At 38.1% G+C, this 16,184-nt stretch overlaps 1 protein-coding gene across 5 annotated transcripts in view; it reads right to left on the bottom strand.

Moving 5' to 3' along the window:
• ntn2 (netrin 2) overlaps positions 1–16,184 on the bottom strand; it is a 93,020-nt gene that overhangs the window by 21,414 nt on the left and 55,422 nt on the right. For all 5 annotated transcript variants that reach the window (XM_062055860.1, XM_062055858.1, XM_062055861.1 and 2 more), the window contains one exon: positions 7,286–7,474. In XM_062055860.1, the coding sequence (XP_061911844.1) occupies positions 7,286–7,474 (189 nt within the window). The remainder of the gene's footprint in view (positions 1–7,285; positions 7,475–16,184) is intronic.

Below are 16,184 nucleotides of genomic sequence, written 5' to 3'. Positions count from 1 at the left end.
GAAGAATACTGAATTTATTTAATTTATCCATTCTTCTGGAGTATATTGTGAATAAATTGAGAACAGGAAGTGAACAAAAGTTTTAGCAACTGTTATGTAAAAGAAAAGGGGTAGGATTAAATAAGCTCTGCTTCTTCCTACTCCTTTTCGAACATATTGAAAAGAGAAACTGGAAATTGTGATGTATCATGTTGTATGCTTGCATGTTCGAAATAAACTCAAACTCAAACCTTCATCCAGTGTAAGTGTATGTCACGTGCATATTAATGTATTTTCCTCAGTGTGCTTAGTTTTACAGTTACTTCACTGTGAAAAATCATTCCTCATTTAACTAAACATTTCAAGGTCAGGATGGGACGGATGAAAGTGACCAAGATTATCAAGAAAAGACAAAAAGGCTCTTTATGGGAAAAGACTGGGACCCAGCATTTTGTTCCAAGGCTTGCCAGGGCAGCTGCGAACAGGCCGCGCTTTTCTTTCCATGACTTGACGGAAGTGTGACTGTGTTTATTTGCACCGGACATTTTTGTGCCACTAGAGCAGAGCAGCGTACGAGATCCCACCTGTTGGCCGGAGGCTTTAAAAGGCTGAAACTGACCCAAGAAAGATCTAGAAGTGGGGAGATTAACTCTGATCCCTCAGAAACACATCCGCCTTTTTCCGGGCAAGGCCGGGCCCATCCGCAGGTGTCAAAGCAGTCGTGGTCCATCTGAAGCGGACGTAAATCAAAATCTTTGTCATTTAGAGCATGCCGGCTCACCCGGAACAGTCAGGCTTTGCAACGGACGCGTTGAAATGCGTCTGTCTATGACTGGGCATGAAGGGTGGGGGGTGACCTTGATGTCAGGGGTCAAGTCAGAGAAGAATCTTGGCTCTCTGGCAGAGATTCATCTGCTAGAGGCACCATCACCAGGTGCGGGAAAATGTCTGACATTCCAGGAGTTCTGCCATCATTAGAAGTAATGGAACCCATCTGATTGGCCCACTAAAACATTGCGATGAATGTGACGATGAATGAAAAAAGAAGCTTCTGATGGAACATCTACTAGTAATCCTACTAGGATTTAGCCAATGGAATGATTTCTCCTGTGTTAACTCAGCAAACACCATTTTATTTGATGTGGTGTTTTGTGTTTGGGGTCTGTCGGCCCGCCAGGACATGAGCGTGGAAATGGACGGACGTCATTGCTTCCTGGCTGGTGAGGGAATAGCGTCGAGTCAAGCAAGCTAGGAGCAGGAACAGGAACATGAGTGAGAACAGACCTTCTAAACAAAACAATGGCAGGCTGTTAAGACATCAGTTTACAGCCTTTCTCCAGCGTGTTCGGTAAACAATCAGACAAATCTAAGCTGGGGCGTAAGCGGGTTGGTTGGGGTCTGAAGGGGTGGTGCAGGCTGTGTCAATCTCTACCCCTTCCCTTTCTCCTCAAACTGTTTTTTTCTGAAGTTTTATGAGCGGGGGGCTCGGGCCAGTTAAGAAGCAGTAAAACGTCCTCAGATGTTGATGACTTTTCAAGCCTGTGCGACTGCAGCTGTGACAGGCTCTGCGCTGGGATTTGGGTCGCCTTTTAACTGACGTTTGTTTATCTGAGCCTCTTGTGCGCAAATAGCGAATGTTTGTTTGCTGCTATTGACCACATTAAGAGGCACTCGGCGCGCTCATTTTTATGACTTTATCACAGCAATCCAGTGCATGGACGCTTTCACGGGACATCTGGAATGAAGAAAATCAAGACTGTTGCTTCTAAGTGTGATGTGAGATTGACTGGTTGAATGGATTACTAATCAACCTTGAAATTTAGATGTAATGATGCAAATCCATGTCACAAAATTTTAGCTGGTTAAATCAATCAGGCAGTTTTTGCTTCTTTGCAAAAATGACTGGACACGCATTATTTTGAGTGACACATGCAGAGCAGTATCCACCATTTATAAATGAATAGAATGTACGCACAGTAGAGTGGAACGTTTCCCAAAATCTATGTTTCGGATGTTATTACGGTTTTCGGTTCTTTTTAACACATCAGAATACCATATACCCTAATAATCCACCATTACCAATTATCAGTTGTAGTTCTTACAAACATATTTGATCAAATACAATTTAGAAATGGCTCATAGAGCTCTGACCCTTGAATTTAATGCACACATCCTGACACTGACTGATTTATCCCTGGACAATTTTGCCCATTATGACAAATCAAAGCAAAATAATGTTATATAATAATGCATCAATAAACTTAAAATGCTTTCGTGTATAAGAAATAACACACAAGGATGCATGAGCTATTATTTCAACACGAGCTGCCAAACTATATAATATCAGAATCTGTCAAGTTATCATTAACTTAGCAATAAGATGTTTAAGATGCTAGAATCTCTGGCATCGTTGGTTGTGTCTAGAACAACACGGGACATCTGGAATGACTGGCTAGCATTAGCATTAGCACAATATATTTATGTGCTTTTCACTTGGCTTCTGGACAAGTAGTCATACAATTTATAAGAAAACAAAAAGCATATTTCCTGACACACACAAGTAATTTTGGAACTGTTTGGATCTTTGGAGTAAGAGATGAGTTTTGTAGATTTTACGCATTTTTGTTAGAGGTGGCAGCTTCGAGGTCTGAGTGACAGAATCCCGGAGGCAGTCAGGTGGCTCCCCCGAGAAGTGTGCAGGGCAGCTGGATAAAGTGTTGTTCACTCAAAGTTTATATATGTCTGTAAAGAAAAAAGGGTTCAAGATGTTCATCATAATTATTGCTCTGTATACTTTGTGAACACTTGTAGTTTGAACATTCTCTTAAACTGAATCATATTGGTGCTTTGTTTGATTTCTTTGGTTAATCCTCTTTTGTTGAGAATTGTTGTACATTCTTGGGTAACAGGTTATAGTTTGCTTTGTACATAATTTTAGCTGTTTGCAAATGCACAAAATCGTTGAATTTCAATATTTTTGATTAAAAAAATAAAGGGTTTATATATTCTCTATATCCAACATTATGTAGGCAAGGCAAGGCAACTTTATTTGTATAGCGCTTTTCATACACAAGGCAGACTCAAAGTGCTTCACAGACAACAAAGTGAAATGAAAGAAAATAAAAGCAAAATTAAAATGCAGACAATAAAAATAAAAACAGTGCAGACGTTAAAAGTTAAAAGATTAAAAGATTTAGCTGAAAGCTAAGGTGAACATAAAAGTCTTCAGTCTAGTTTTAAAAGTAGTGAGAGTTGGGGAGAGTCTGACATCTTCAGGAAGTTTATTCCAGCTATGTGTTGCATAGTGACTGAATGATGATCTCCCTTGATTTGAGTTTACTCTTGGAACCGCTAACAGATTGGTCTCAGAAGATCTTAGTGATCTAGAGGGCGTATATAGTGGGAGCATATCAGTGATATACTTGGGCCCTAGACCATGTAGTGATTTATATGTGAGCAGGAGGATTTTGAAATCTATTCTCTGATGTATGTATTATTCTTATTGATCTTTTTTGTAACACAGTTAGTTAATGAAGCGCACATTTGTAGTTGTTTCCCCATATTTCTACACAATAACTCAGATATGGTAACACTAGTGAGCAGTAAAGAATATAAAGTCATTTTTGGTCTAGAACGTGTTTTGCTTTATGCATTATTGACCTGGCGGAAATAAAAGTGAAGAAGAAAGATGTGTGTGGGCAAAACTGACTCAGGGAAATTAGTGCTGCACCCCTGTTCAAAAGATAGTCACGGCAATAATATGTGAGGTGGGTGACTGATTAGCCCAATGTAAAATATTTTTTGTAATTTCTAACAAAAATATGTTTATACAGTTGCTCACAGTTTCATGTGAATTATATTGGCCGGGTGTTGCGTCAAATCAAGTTCCTTGTGGTCAACGATCACCAGCTCAAGGTGAATGCTTCGGGTCTCATAAATCTATTTTGTATTTTGTAAGACTTTGTACTCTAAAGGCCTAGCCATGTGCTTAAATGCCATCGTTTGTCTACCCACGCTTATAATATTGCGAAAGTCGGTGCAAGCATCTGTCCTGCACTGCGGGTTGATAATTGGGTACAATGTTTCAGGCAAAAACAGGATTGTCTCCTATAGGCACATCTGATTAGAAGCAGTCATAGCCTCTGATTTTGGAAACACCTGTATTTTATTGTCATAACTCCACTTCAGATGTGACACTCGCCCCCGATCAAGCATACCGCCACCTTTCACCTCCATTTTACACAGACATGTGGTACTAAGAGAAATAGAAATATGGGCCAAGAGGAAAAGACAAAGGTTTTACACCCAAATTGGAGCTGAGGTAGGGAAGATTGCGGTATATTGCCCTGATGAGTCATGAAGCAAACCATTCCGTAATCTATAATATCCGTCACATCTGGCACATGTGAAAGAAAGTGATGAATTGTTTACCTCTTGATTGCGCTATTTTCATAAAGCACAAATAACAATGTCATGATGATGAATGTGTGTGTGTTAAAGACAGATATTGCAGGAAATTAAAAAGTTCTACCAATGTTGCACAGAATTGAGGTGAAACACCAACAGTATGATACTTCTGGGGTACACTCGCAAAACCTCTTTAGCACAGGGGTGCAGCACAAAGTTGGGACCGGGGGCCACAATTGGCCCGTCGAGTCGTTTGGTTTCAAAGGGTAGCTTCCGAAATGTAATACATATTCATACTGACCTCTGTAAGGAGTGTCCCGATGTTGATATCGGATATCGGTGCCATATCGGCAAAAAATACAAGTATGGGATTATATAGGCTTGTATGTAAAATCTCTGATATAAACGTCCTGCTGTGTGTTTACTTGTGCATAGTTGGAGAGCCATTTAACATCTAAATGTCCTCCAATGAGCACAAAGGAAAGAAAGGTAAACATGCTAGGCTTTAGGGTACTAGGAACTAGCAGCTACACAGCAGCTAAGCACACAATTACACACAAGTTATATATTTGTAATAGGTGTCCTTAAATTAAATATATTTCAGTCTAAAACAAAGCATTTGTCAATATAAACACAGTTTTTTAGGCAGAATGTTTTCAGGCAGAAGCATATTAGAAACTATACAGTAACAAATGCGACAGCATCAATAAATTTATTACATCATGAGCTTATTTAATGAATTATTGTGGCCACGAGCGGTGACAAAAAACAATTACCACTTCACTTCAACTTAAAAACAGCATGTGTCCATTCAAGATAGTTAATAGTACAAAGGTAATTGCTTTTCATACATTCTCAGTGACTAGTTTCACTTGATCAAAACATTAAAAGTATGTATTATTCCTGCTGATATCTAATTGGGTTAATATCAGTGTTGGCCACTACTTAAGGGTCCAATGTTGGTGTTGTATCGGAAGTGAAAAAGTTAGATTTAGTTACAAAGTTAGGTACAGCCCTAAAGCTCACACCTACTACTTGCCATTAATCACTGTCATTTGTACTAATTAAAACAACTTTGTATTTAAATTTAAGCCATTTGTGTTTCGCACTTAAAATAGCTTGGCACATTTTCACTTTGACCCTTAAAGGCAAACAGTTTGGGCACCCCTGCTTCAGCGTACTGTTTAGGCTGTGAATAGGGTAAAGATCTACACCACAATGAGCTGATTGCATACATTTAAATACAGATATCCTCTGAATTAAATACAAAACCAGTGAAGTTGGCACATTGTGTAAATTGTAAATAAAAACAGAGTACAATGATTTGCAAATCCTTTTCAACCTATATTCAATTGAACACACTGCAAAGACAAGATACTTAAATTCAAATTGGTAAACTTTATTTTTTGCAAATATTAGCTCATTTGGAATTTGATGCCTGCAACATATTTCAAAAAAGCTGGCACATGTAGCAAAAAAAGACTGAGAAAGTTGAGGAATGCTCATCAAACACTTATTTGTAACATCCCACACGTGAGCAGGCTAATTGGGAACAGGTTTGATTGGGTATAAAAACATTCACAAACAAGGATGGGGCGAATGTCACCACTTTGTGAACAAATGCGTGAGCAAATTGTGGAACAGTTTAAGAACAACATTTCTCAATGAGCTATTGCAAATCATTTAGGGATTTCACCATCTAGGGTCAGTAATATCATCAAAAGGTTCAGAGAATCTGGAGAAATCACTGCACGTAAGCAGCAAGGCTGAAAACCAACATTGAATGCCCGTGACCTTCGATCCCTCAGGCGGTACTGCATCAAAAACTTACATCAGTGTGTAAAAGATATCACCACATTGGCTCAAGAACACTTCAGAAAACCACTGTCAGTAACTACAGTTTGTCGCTACACCTGTAAGTGCAAGTTAAAACTCTACTATGCAAAGCAAAAGCCATTTATCAACAACACCCAGAAACGCCGACGGTTTCGCTGGGCCCGAGCTCATCTAAGATGGACTGATGCAAAATGTAAAAGTGTTCTGTGGTCTGACGAGTCCACATTTCAAATTGTTTTTGGAAACTGTGGACGTTGTGTCTTCCAGACCAAAGAGGAAAAAAAACATCCGGATTGTTATAGGCGCAAAGTTCAAAAGCCAGCATCTGTGATGGTATGGGTGTATTAATGCCCAAGGCATGGGTAACTTACACATCTGTGAGGGCACCATTAATGCTGAAATGTACATACAGGTTTTGGAGCAACATATGTTATCATCCAAGCAAAGTCTTTTCCATGGACTGTACATCGAGCAAGAATGGGAAAGAATTCCACCTAAATAGCTTAAAAAATTGGTCTCCTAAGTTCCCAAAGGTTTACTGAGTGTTGTTGAAAGGAAAGGCCATGTAACAAAGTGGTAAAAAAGACCCTGTGCCAACTTTTTTGCCATTAAATTCTAAGTTAATGATTATTTAAAAAAAAAAAGAAAGTTTCTAAGTTCGAACATTAAATATCTTGTCTTTGCAGTGCACTCAATTGAATACAAGTTGAAAAGTGTTTGCCAATCAGTTTATTCAGTTTTTATTTACGATTTACACAATGTGCCAACTTCACTGGTTTTGGGTTTTGTGATCCTTAGAAAAATGTCAACCTTTAAAAATAAGTTGCCAAGTCCTACGACTCATGCCGCGACAGTTTTCTTGACTTTTTCAACAAATCTTCAACTTTTCACAATTCTAAAATTATGCACAAAGTTCCGTGGTGAGTCAGTATTATAAATCTTATTATAAGATGCAGGTGCACCTTATGTTGTGGTTAGTGAGTTTAGGATCGACATATTATTGCACAGTAATGAGAACCAGTCAAATCCATGATAACACACAACATGATTGTACAGGACATACCCTTGCAAGCCCTGCGGTGAGAGATGGGTCGGGCCATGTCTCGGTAGAAGCCCTCCTTGCAGTAGTGGCAATGGCGTCCCGCGGTGTTGTGGCGGCAGTTCATGCACACTCCCCCGCTCTTCCTCCCCGACAGCTTGTACAGCTCCATGTTGAAACGACAGCGGCGGGCGTGCAGGTTGCAGTTACACGCTGCGGGGGGACAAGAAGTTAACATGAGCACCTGGACATATGAACAATGAGCAGTTCCTTTAGTACGATATAAAGGAAACCTAGTATGAGCTTGGCTGAACTCCCCTGAGCTCATCCCTCAAAATGATATTCGCAGAGCTCATTTCTTCTATTTCATAATTTATGAATCCGGTCTGTCGGTTATTAATCACTGCAAAGAGACATGTTAATCCGGCCATTCACAGATGAATAAATACTCCCAACGTCCTATTAAAGGAAGCGGCTTGCACGTCTAGATGAGGTGAGCCCGGATATATGGGACATGAGACGTGAGGCGCTCTGTCCCAGTTAAAACTTGATATCCGACTGGTTCACTGAGGCTATTTTCTTAACGTTAAACGGTCAATTTAACTCTTCACATTGCGCTGCTGTTAAAAAGCCTGCTTCTCTTTGCGTAGCAGAGTTTGATTTAGGTCCCCTGTAGGTTATTGTGGCACTAATGAATAATTTGATTCTAATATTGCTTATCTGCCTATACAGTTGGGGCCTGATTTATCACGATCCAAACACCACACGTCAAACAGCGTGTGCAAAAAAAAAACCCAAAACAGCGTGTACTATGAGTGGGCATGTTGCGTGTGATCTACTAAGACTGAGTGTGTTATCATGCTCCTACCTGTGCACAATGTGTAAACTGGCGGCACACATCTAAAATCTGCAACACCTTTTCACAATCGCAAAAAAAAACATATGCACACTGGCACTTAATTTGTGAGACTTGAATGACTCAAACACAAGAAAATGCACAATGAAATATTTTTTTTCATGTAGGAGATATATTATAGTAGTATACAGTATTTCCTAAATTTAAAAAACCATGAAAAAAAAAATGCAAGCAGACACCAAAACGCATCAATTGAAATGTTTATCATCCCCATAAGTCATCCAGCAGCAACCAAATTATAAAATAGCTGAATAGACGACAAATCTAATGTTTTAAAATTTCTGACCGTCTAAAATGTTAAACAAACAAGTATGATGGAGAATTCTCGTCCGTCCATTACCTGTCTGTGCAGCGCAATCACTGATTGTGTGTGGAACTGTCAGTTTGCACATCCATCTGACACGTGCAAAATAAAACGCAAAATAATGGTCGCAAAACAGTGATGAGTGTTGATAAACCACATTGTTCGTGCTGAATGACAAGGTTCAACAGCAAAGCAAGCCCCGCAGGGGAAGTGCAGAGAACTGCTAGGGCCCAGTTGAATTGCTGTGTTTTTCCTCTATGTGTTTGGACGCCTTCTTGAGGCCCTTAGCATGCATGAAAAGTCCCCATATTTTGCAGCGTGTAAGGTATGGTGAAAATTGTTATATTTTGTAGGTCCCGAAAAATTACATTTCGAAATTGTCCCAGTAGCGCCACCTTCAAAATTCTAAAAAAAATAGCCCCTCCTACCAGTTTCACGTATCGACATGAACATTTCAGGAGTTGTCTATCATGACGGGACGCACATTATGTTCAGGAATCCATTCCTGAAATCGAACAAGAAGTCAGCCATCTTGGGGTCACACTTTAATGAACTCTTCGTAGGGACTTTGACCAAATGTGTTGTGGTTTAAAATTACACATACTGCACATATAGGCAATGATAAATTGCAAACCAATTTTTCCTACCCCATAAGATGTGGGCGTGTTATGGCGCCAATCATTGCTCTGATGATTCACCATGAAACATGAAATGTTAATTTGGCTCCAGAAAGTCGAAATTATTTGGTAGAAATGATGATGATGAGGACACCCAGTGCCCAATACCAGTACCTGTTCCTTAGCGGCGAAAACTGCCCCACGCCATCACTATACGTTAATTTTTGCACTTTAGGTGATCAGAGATGGATACTAAACTGATGGGTGATGATAAAAATGACAGGATGTGGGCATGGCATGGCGCCAAACTTTGATCTGATGGTTCGCCACAAAACACAAAACATTAATAACTCGGTTTCACAAGTTCAGATCTTGATCCTAATTGCTGCAAATGATAACAGTCTGAAGTGGCTTTATTAATTTTCTTTATTTTCTTTTATTAGGGCCCGAGCAGCGGAACTGCAAGGGCCCTATTGAAATTGATGTGTTTTTTCTTCTAGACAATTACCGACTTTTTGAAGTCTTTAACAAATGCACAAAAAGTCTCCAAATTTTGCAGGAGCGTCAGGTATGGCGAACAATTTTATATTTTGGGGGTCCCGAAATTTTGATGGCGGATCAGGGCATCGGGAAGGACGTGACTGCAAGCATCATGTGTGCCGGCCGACTACCGTAAACCCTGTGGTGCAACGGGGGCGAGGGCCCTTTCAACGCTGCTCACAGTTGTAATGATATCTGCATCTTCTCCTTCCATTAGTGTGAGCGTTTTGATGTTCAGCATATATTTTGTATATTATGAAGACGCCTTCTTCTACTAACTTAACAGACGAAATCCATTTTGCACACGTTTAGTAGATCAGCTTTGTTCAGTTTTAGTACACACAAACCTTTAATAAATGAGGCCCTTGACGTAATATACCACTTAAAACCTAAAAACTACCAAAACCATTGCAATTGTTTTCACGATCCGTCAACGAGACAAACCGATATTGCTTACGTTCTGTACACATATGATTATGACGCTGAGTCCTCGACATGATTTGAACTGATTTTTAAAACCTATTATAGGAAATTAAATTGTAACACAATAAACCTAAATTATTGAGAAACAAAAGGTTTTACTTTATTACATAAAGTATTTACTGTAACCACAGTAAATAATATATCAACAAACCTAAAAAGCAAGATGTAGTGTAAACATGACATCGAGTAAGACAATTGTATTCTACAATGTCAATGAGCACAAACTGATGAAGCCTACTCGGATGGGAGGAGAAACGTCTTCTAAGACAAACCAAACAGTCCAGTTGCGATCGATTGCATGCCCTGAGATTACAATGACCTGGATGAATAAGAACATCTATAGACAGTACAACAATTAATTTGATCTAATACTGGATTAATTAGCTGCAATCATTTCCGCAAAGGAACAAAAGTGTAAAGATGAATAATCTGTGCGGTCTGTAGAGTCAAATTTTAGTTGACAACGAAACATTTTTGTCGATTAATTTTTATAAATAATGTTGATTAATCATTGCAGCCCTAATGCCAAGCCAAATAAAATATACTGTATGTTTTGAAGATTACCAGACAACATTTAGTCTTGGTATGGTTAGTCAGAATATTATCTGGTCATTTTAATAGAGTGGTGTCATGACTGGTCCACCAATATTGTAGATCAATAAAAGTAAGTAATCTAGATGTGCCAAATCAATGACAGCTATACTATTCTAATCATTAAGAGCCAGTATAGAACCAGACTGACTTAGAGATACACATTTAGATCTGTAATCACAAGAGCCTTGCATGAAATCCACAAATAGAAAAAGGTAGCCTGTCACCAGGCTTTGGGAAATGAGGCACGTGTTTACCTAGATCTCAGATCAGGGAAAAAAGGGGGGAGGCACATTCCCAGACTGTCTCCCAATTCCGTCTGACCATGCTACCGCCAAATTTGCTTGGAATTCAGACGCTAATCAAATACTGGTTTGAATATGAATTAAAAATAAGGCTCAGTCACGCTCAGTCATTGGGACTGACCTTTGCTGCCCCATTCTTTAAAAGATATTTAAAAGCATTTAGTTGCATGACACTGTGATGCCAAGGAGTTAATTATATATATTTAGGTGCAGGTAGGGTACTGTTTTTGTGATCAAGCAAACACGCAGAGCAAAATGCAAACATGCTCGCAGCTGCAAGCATTTGGGACCGTTAACACCCTGTCACAGAACTTGAAAGTGATGGATCACGTTTTGCATGTGCAGCTGAAGAACCGACGGCCCTCTTATGGCATCTTGTTGATTTACTGCCGTGCAACAAGATCGGCCAACAAAGTAAGACGAGGCATGTTCAAGTGTGGAGAATGTTAAGAAAGCTCCGGAATCTAATCTTTTGAGTGTTTTAACACATGTGGCGGGGATGGTTGTGACAGCTTAACAAAAATTGCCAGACACTTAATGACAAACTAAAGCGAGAAGTGGATGAAATAACGCAAAACATTGCCTCTATGTGATGTACAAGCACATCTATCTCTGAGATGTAGTTGTCAACACAACCCTGGAATGTTTATGGGCTTGTTTTTAAGTGCTTGTGCACAAAAAATACACTTTGGACAACCCCACGCCAAGATTAAAGTTTGCCGAGGAGGATTTGTTTTTTACAGGACAAAACATTTTGTGCAATTTTGTCTTTACATTGTTTTCAAAAGTGACTATATTTTTAATTCTACTTCAGTTTGTTATTATTGAATGCATTTGACATAACTATTAATCAATCAATGAATCAAAGTTGATTTATTTAGCCATTAATCACAAAAGTCTCAAAGGGCTGCACAAGCCACAACGACATCCTCGGCAGAGATCCCACATCAGGACAAGAAAAAACTCAACCCAATGGGAATAATGAGAAACCTTGGAAGAGACCTCAGACTTTGGCTAAGACTACGAAATGATTTGGACATAAAGTGCCACCTGTCTATGGGTTTGTATGGGGATATTTAAAAATACATTCATTTTATTTTTTATTTTTATGTACATCTTTTTAAATACTAACTGGGGCTGTCACATTTGACAAGTAAACACATGATTAATCACAAAAAATATTGCATTAATCATGTATCAATACAGATTAATCACCCAATTAATTTTGACCCCACATGCTCCTTTACCTTAACCGCAGATGGTTAACCGAAAGGCTGTGCGGGTAGTTCTGCGGTCAGTGATCAGGTCAAAGCATACGCCTGCACAAAGATGAGTGAGAAGACTGACTGGTGTGCTTTGTGACACATTTCGCTTCAAAATAAACCCCATCAGGATTTTTGAAAATACTGTTACCACATTGTCAGCAAACTTTAAAACAAAAAAAAAAACAAAAAAAAAAAAAAAAAATAAAATATATATATATATATATATATATATATATATATATATATATATATATATATATATATATATATATATATATATATATATATATATATATATATATATATATATATATATATATAAAATGTGTATGACATTCTGATAGTAACATTGCATTTGTATCAAAATATTGGGGTGTATATTAAAATAATTTAAATCTTCCAAGCACGTAATTTACTGTGATGAATCTTTATTAATATGAATCATTGGACTGCACTAATAATTACATGTTATCGCAATATTTACTTCATTTCTTTAATTGTATCTTGTGTGATATTGATTTATTTATTTTTATGATAATATTTTAATTCATGTTTTATATTATTTTTAGCAGCTCTAATTGGGTAAAAATACCCTATGATTTGGAGCTACAAGTATAGCACCACCTTGAAGCACTTGGGTACACCCAACCTGACACTTGGACAACCCCTACACAATTAAGCTTTACTAAATGCCTTGTTTCATTGACACAAATATTTTCCAAATGCTGTAAAACATGTTGAGTTCGAGAGTGCTAAGACGCTTCAAAATAGCTCTGGTGTTGTCTAGGAAATCACACAACAAACACGCTGCACACTTGGCAAACCATTTTTAGTATGTGAGAAGAAAATATGTGCATATCAAGATAAAAAGCAACACATTGAGAGTTATGACTAAATTACTGCTTTGATCAACTACAAGCCAACTTTCTTTCCTGCGCTTTTTTTCATTTTACAGTCTAGAATACAAGATGACATGCCAGGTAACACGGTGACTCAAAAACAGCACAGTGGTCTATTGTAGCTCTCTATACAGGTGCTCAAAGCCAGCTCACAGAGCCTTCTGTCAGGTGTGTTCCATGACAAACGGTGCCTGTGGAAGACACAACGAATACAATCCAAGTGCGTTTGTGACCGACCACTCTTCACTGCCCATTTGATAGAATACATCTACTCTTTACCTCCCCCAAAGCCTAAACCGCTAATTCCAGCCAATTGATTTTGGAAACCTGTGTAACCTCCTTTACTCAAAATCCCATGACTAACACTGGTCTTTGAAGAGGAGAGGACCACTCTCTGACCACCATCTTTCCTCTCTGGGTCCATGCAGGTTGTGATCCAGACACCCCCTGTGTTACTCTCAGCATGCCCGAACAGGCTCTTATGCTGGTTGCTGCCATTGTGTTTGTTTGTTTGTGTGTGTGTGTGTGTGTGTGTGTGTGTGCTTGTGCTCCTTGCTGCTCCAGCCACCTGCTCAGGGCACCAGGGCAACACCCGGTTAATTAGCTCCTTGTCAGAGTCAGGGCATGAGACAGTGTGCTCAAACACACATGCAATATACAGAATATGAATGAAATTATCTATGCGGTCATAGATAATTGATGACACAAAAACCTTTGTTTTGGATACCATTGTGAAAAAAACCTAACAAAAGCCCTAAAAAAATACATACATATATATATATATATATATATATATATATATATATATATATATATATATATATATATATATATATATATATATATATATATATATATATGTATTAGGGGTGTAACGGTACGTGTATTTGTATCGAACCGTTTCTGTACGGGGGGTTCGGTTCGGTGGTGTACCGAACGAGTTTCCCCACGAACATATAAAGTAGCCGCCTAAGCTAAAGTCTTAACAAGCTGCTCCGCTTCCTTTTGCCTGTCTGTCAGTACTCTACACAGCACCCAGCATTGTCCCACCCACACAACCATCTGATTGGTTACAAACAGAGCGGTAACAGCCAATCAGCAGTGCGTATTCAGAGCGGTAACAGCCAATCAGCAGTGCGTATTCAGAGCGCATGTAGTCAGTGCTTAGCGTTTAGTAGGTAAGCATCAGGCAGCGGACTCTCCCCAAATTATAATAAACACCTCCCAGTCAACTACTAGTAACATCACTATGAGCCCGTTGAGGTTCTAGAAATATAAACTGCAGCTCAGCTCGCTCGCAGTCCTGGCTTGAGGTGAAGGCTAATTCGCTTTTAGCGTAACGTTAGTTTATTTTGCGGTGTGTGTGTGTGTGCGTGTGTGTGTGTGTGCGTGTGTGCGTGTGTGTGTGTTACGGACAGCAAAGCCCTGTCTGTCTGTTATTTCACTTTACCTTTTTCTGTGTTGATTGAGCTGTGTTGAAGCAGCAAAAAAGGACATTATGTTAAATGAAGAGTTTCTGTCTCTGATAGTTGATATAATAATGTAATTGCATCATTAAACCTACATGAACTCCATGGTGTTCAGGGATGAATAGTCTCTCCTATTGCTATTGTACTATTTTTTCAGCTATAGTTACATTAATGATTAGTAATGGAGCAGCCTAGTTTTGAATGGCAAGGTCCCTGCTATCACATGTTGATAAAAATATAACATTTACATAATAAAAATCAACTACAGGCTTCCCATATGCTGTAATAAATTAAGCACGATGAGTTGACTTGAAACTGTTTAATGTTGCACTTTTTATATGTAGAAGAAAAGTTTTGTCATTTTATTTAATCTGAGCAACAACTTGAGGCAGTTTAATGTTGATTAACGTGGGCAGAATTATTATAGTGTTCCCAATGTTAAAAGGATACAGCCATTTTTAACAAATTTGGTAAATAAATAACCAAAAAATGTATATTTTGTTGTTTTCTTACTGTACTGAAAATGAACCGAACCGTGACCTCTAAACCGAGGTACGTACCAAACCGAAATGTTTGTGTGCCGTTACACCCCTAATACATATAAATATATTTGTGTATATATATATATGTATATATACATACATACATATATAAACATACATATATACACATGCATTTATATATAAGTATATATATACATATATACATACACATACATACATATATACACATATATTTATATATAAGTATATATATATACATATATAAACATACATGTATACATATATATATACATACATACATACATACATACATACTGTATAGAAACATACATATATACATATACATACATATATATATATATTAGAGATGTCCGACAATGGCTTTTTTACCGATATCCGATATTCCGATATTGTCAACTCTTAATTACCGATACCGATATCAACCGATACCGATATATACAGTCGTGGAATTAACACAATATTATGCCTAATTTTGTTGGGATGCCCCGCTGGATGCATTAAACAATGTAACAAGGTTTTCCAAAATAAATCAACTCAAGTTGTGGAAAAAAATGCTAACATGGCACTGCCATATTTATTATTGAAGTCACAAAGTACATTATTTTTTTTAACATGCCTCAAAACAATAACAGTGCAATACTTTTTCATAGCATGGTCACTACTGCCTAGTTTCTCTTGTTATATTCTTATTTTACTGTTATATTTTTATTCTCATTGTTGCTTTTTATTTTTATTCTTATTGTAATTTTTTTCTATTCTGTTTCCATTTACACCCCCATTATTTACTTTTTAAATTCGATCTCAATTCTGTACACTGCTGCTGGAATTTTAAATTTCCTGAGGGAACTCTCCTGAAGGAATCAATAAAGTACCCGGAAGAGTTTCTGGGTATTTGTTCTGTTGTGTTTATGTTGAGTTACGGTGCGGATGTTCTCCCGAAATGTGTTTGTCATTCTTGTTTGGTGTGGGTTCACAGTGTGGCGCATATTTGGAACAGTGTTAAAGTTGTT

Source organism: Entelurus aequoreus, linkage group LG08 (genome assembly GCF_033978785.1).
Source record: "Entelurus aequoreus isolate RoL-2023_Sb linkage group LG08, RoL_Eaeq_v1.1, whole genome shotgun sequence".
In the NCBI taxonomy this organism is placed as follows: Eukaryota; Metazoa; Chordata; class Actinopteri; order Syngnathiformes; family Syngnathidae; genus Entelurus; species Entelurus aequoreus.
Note: the sequence above shows the minus strand (reverse complement) of the source record. Positions and strands in the feature narration are given on the sequence as shown.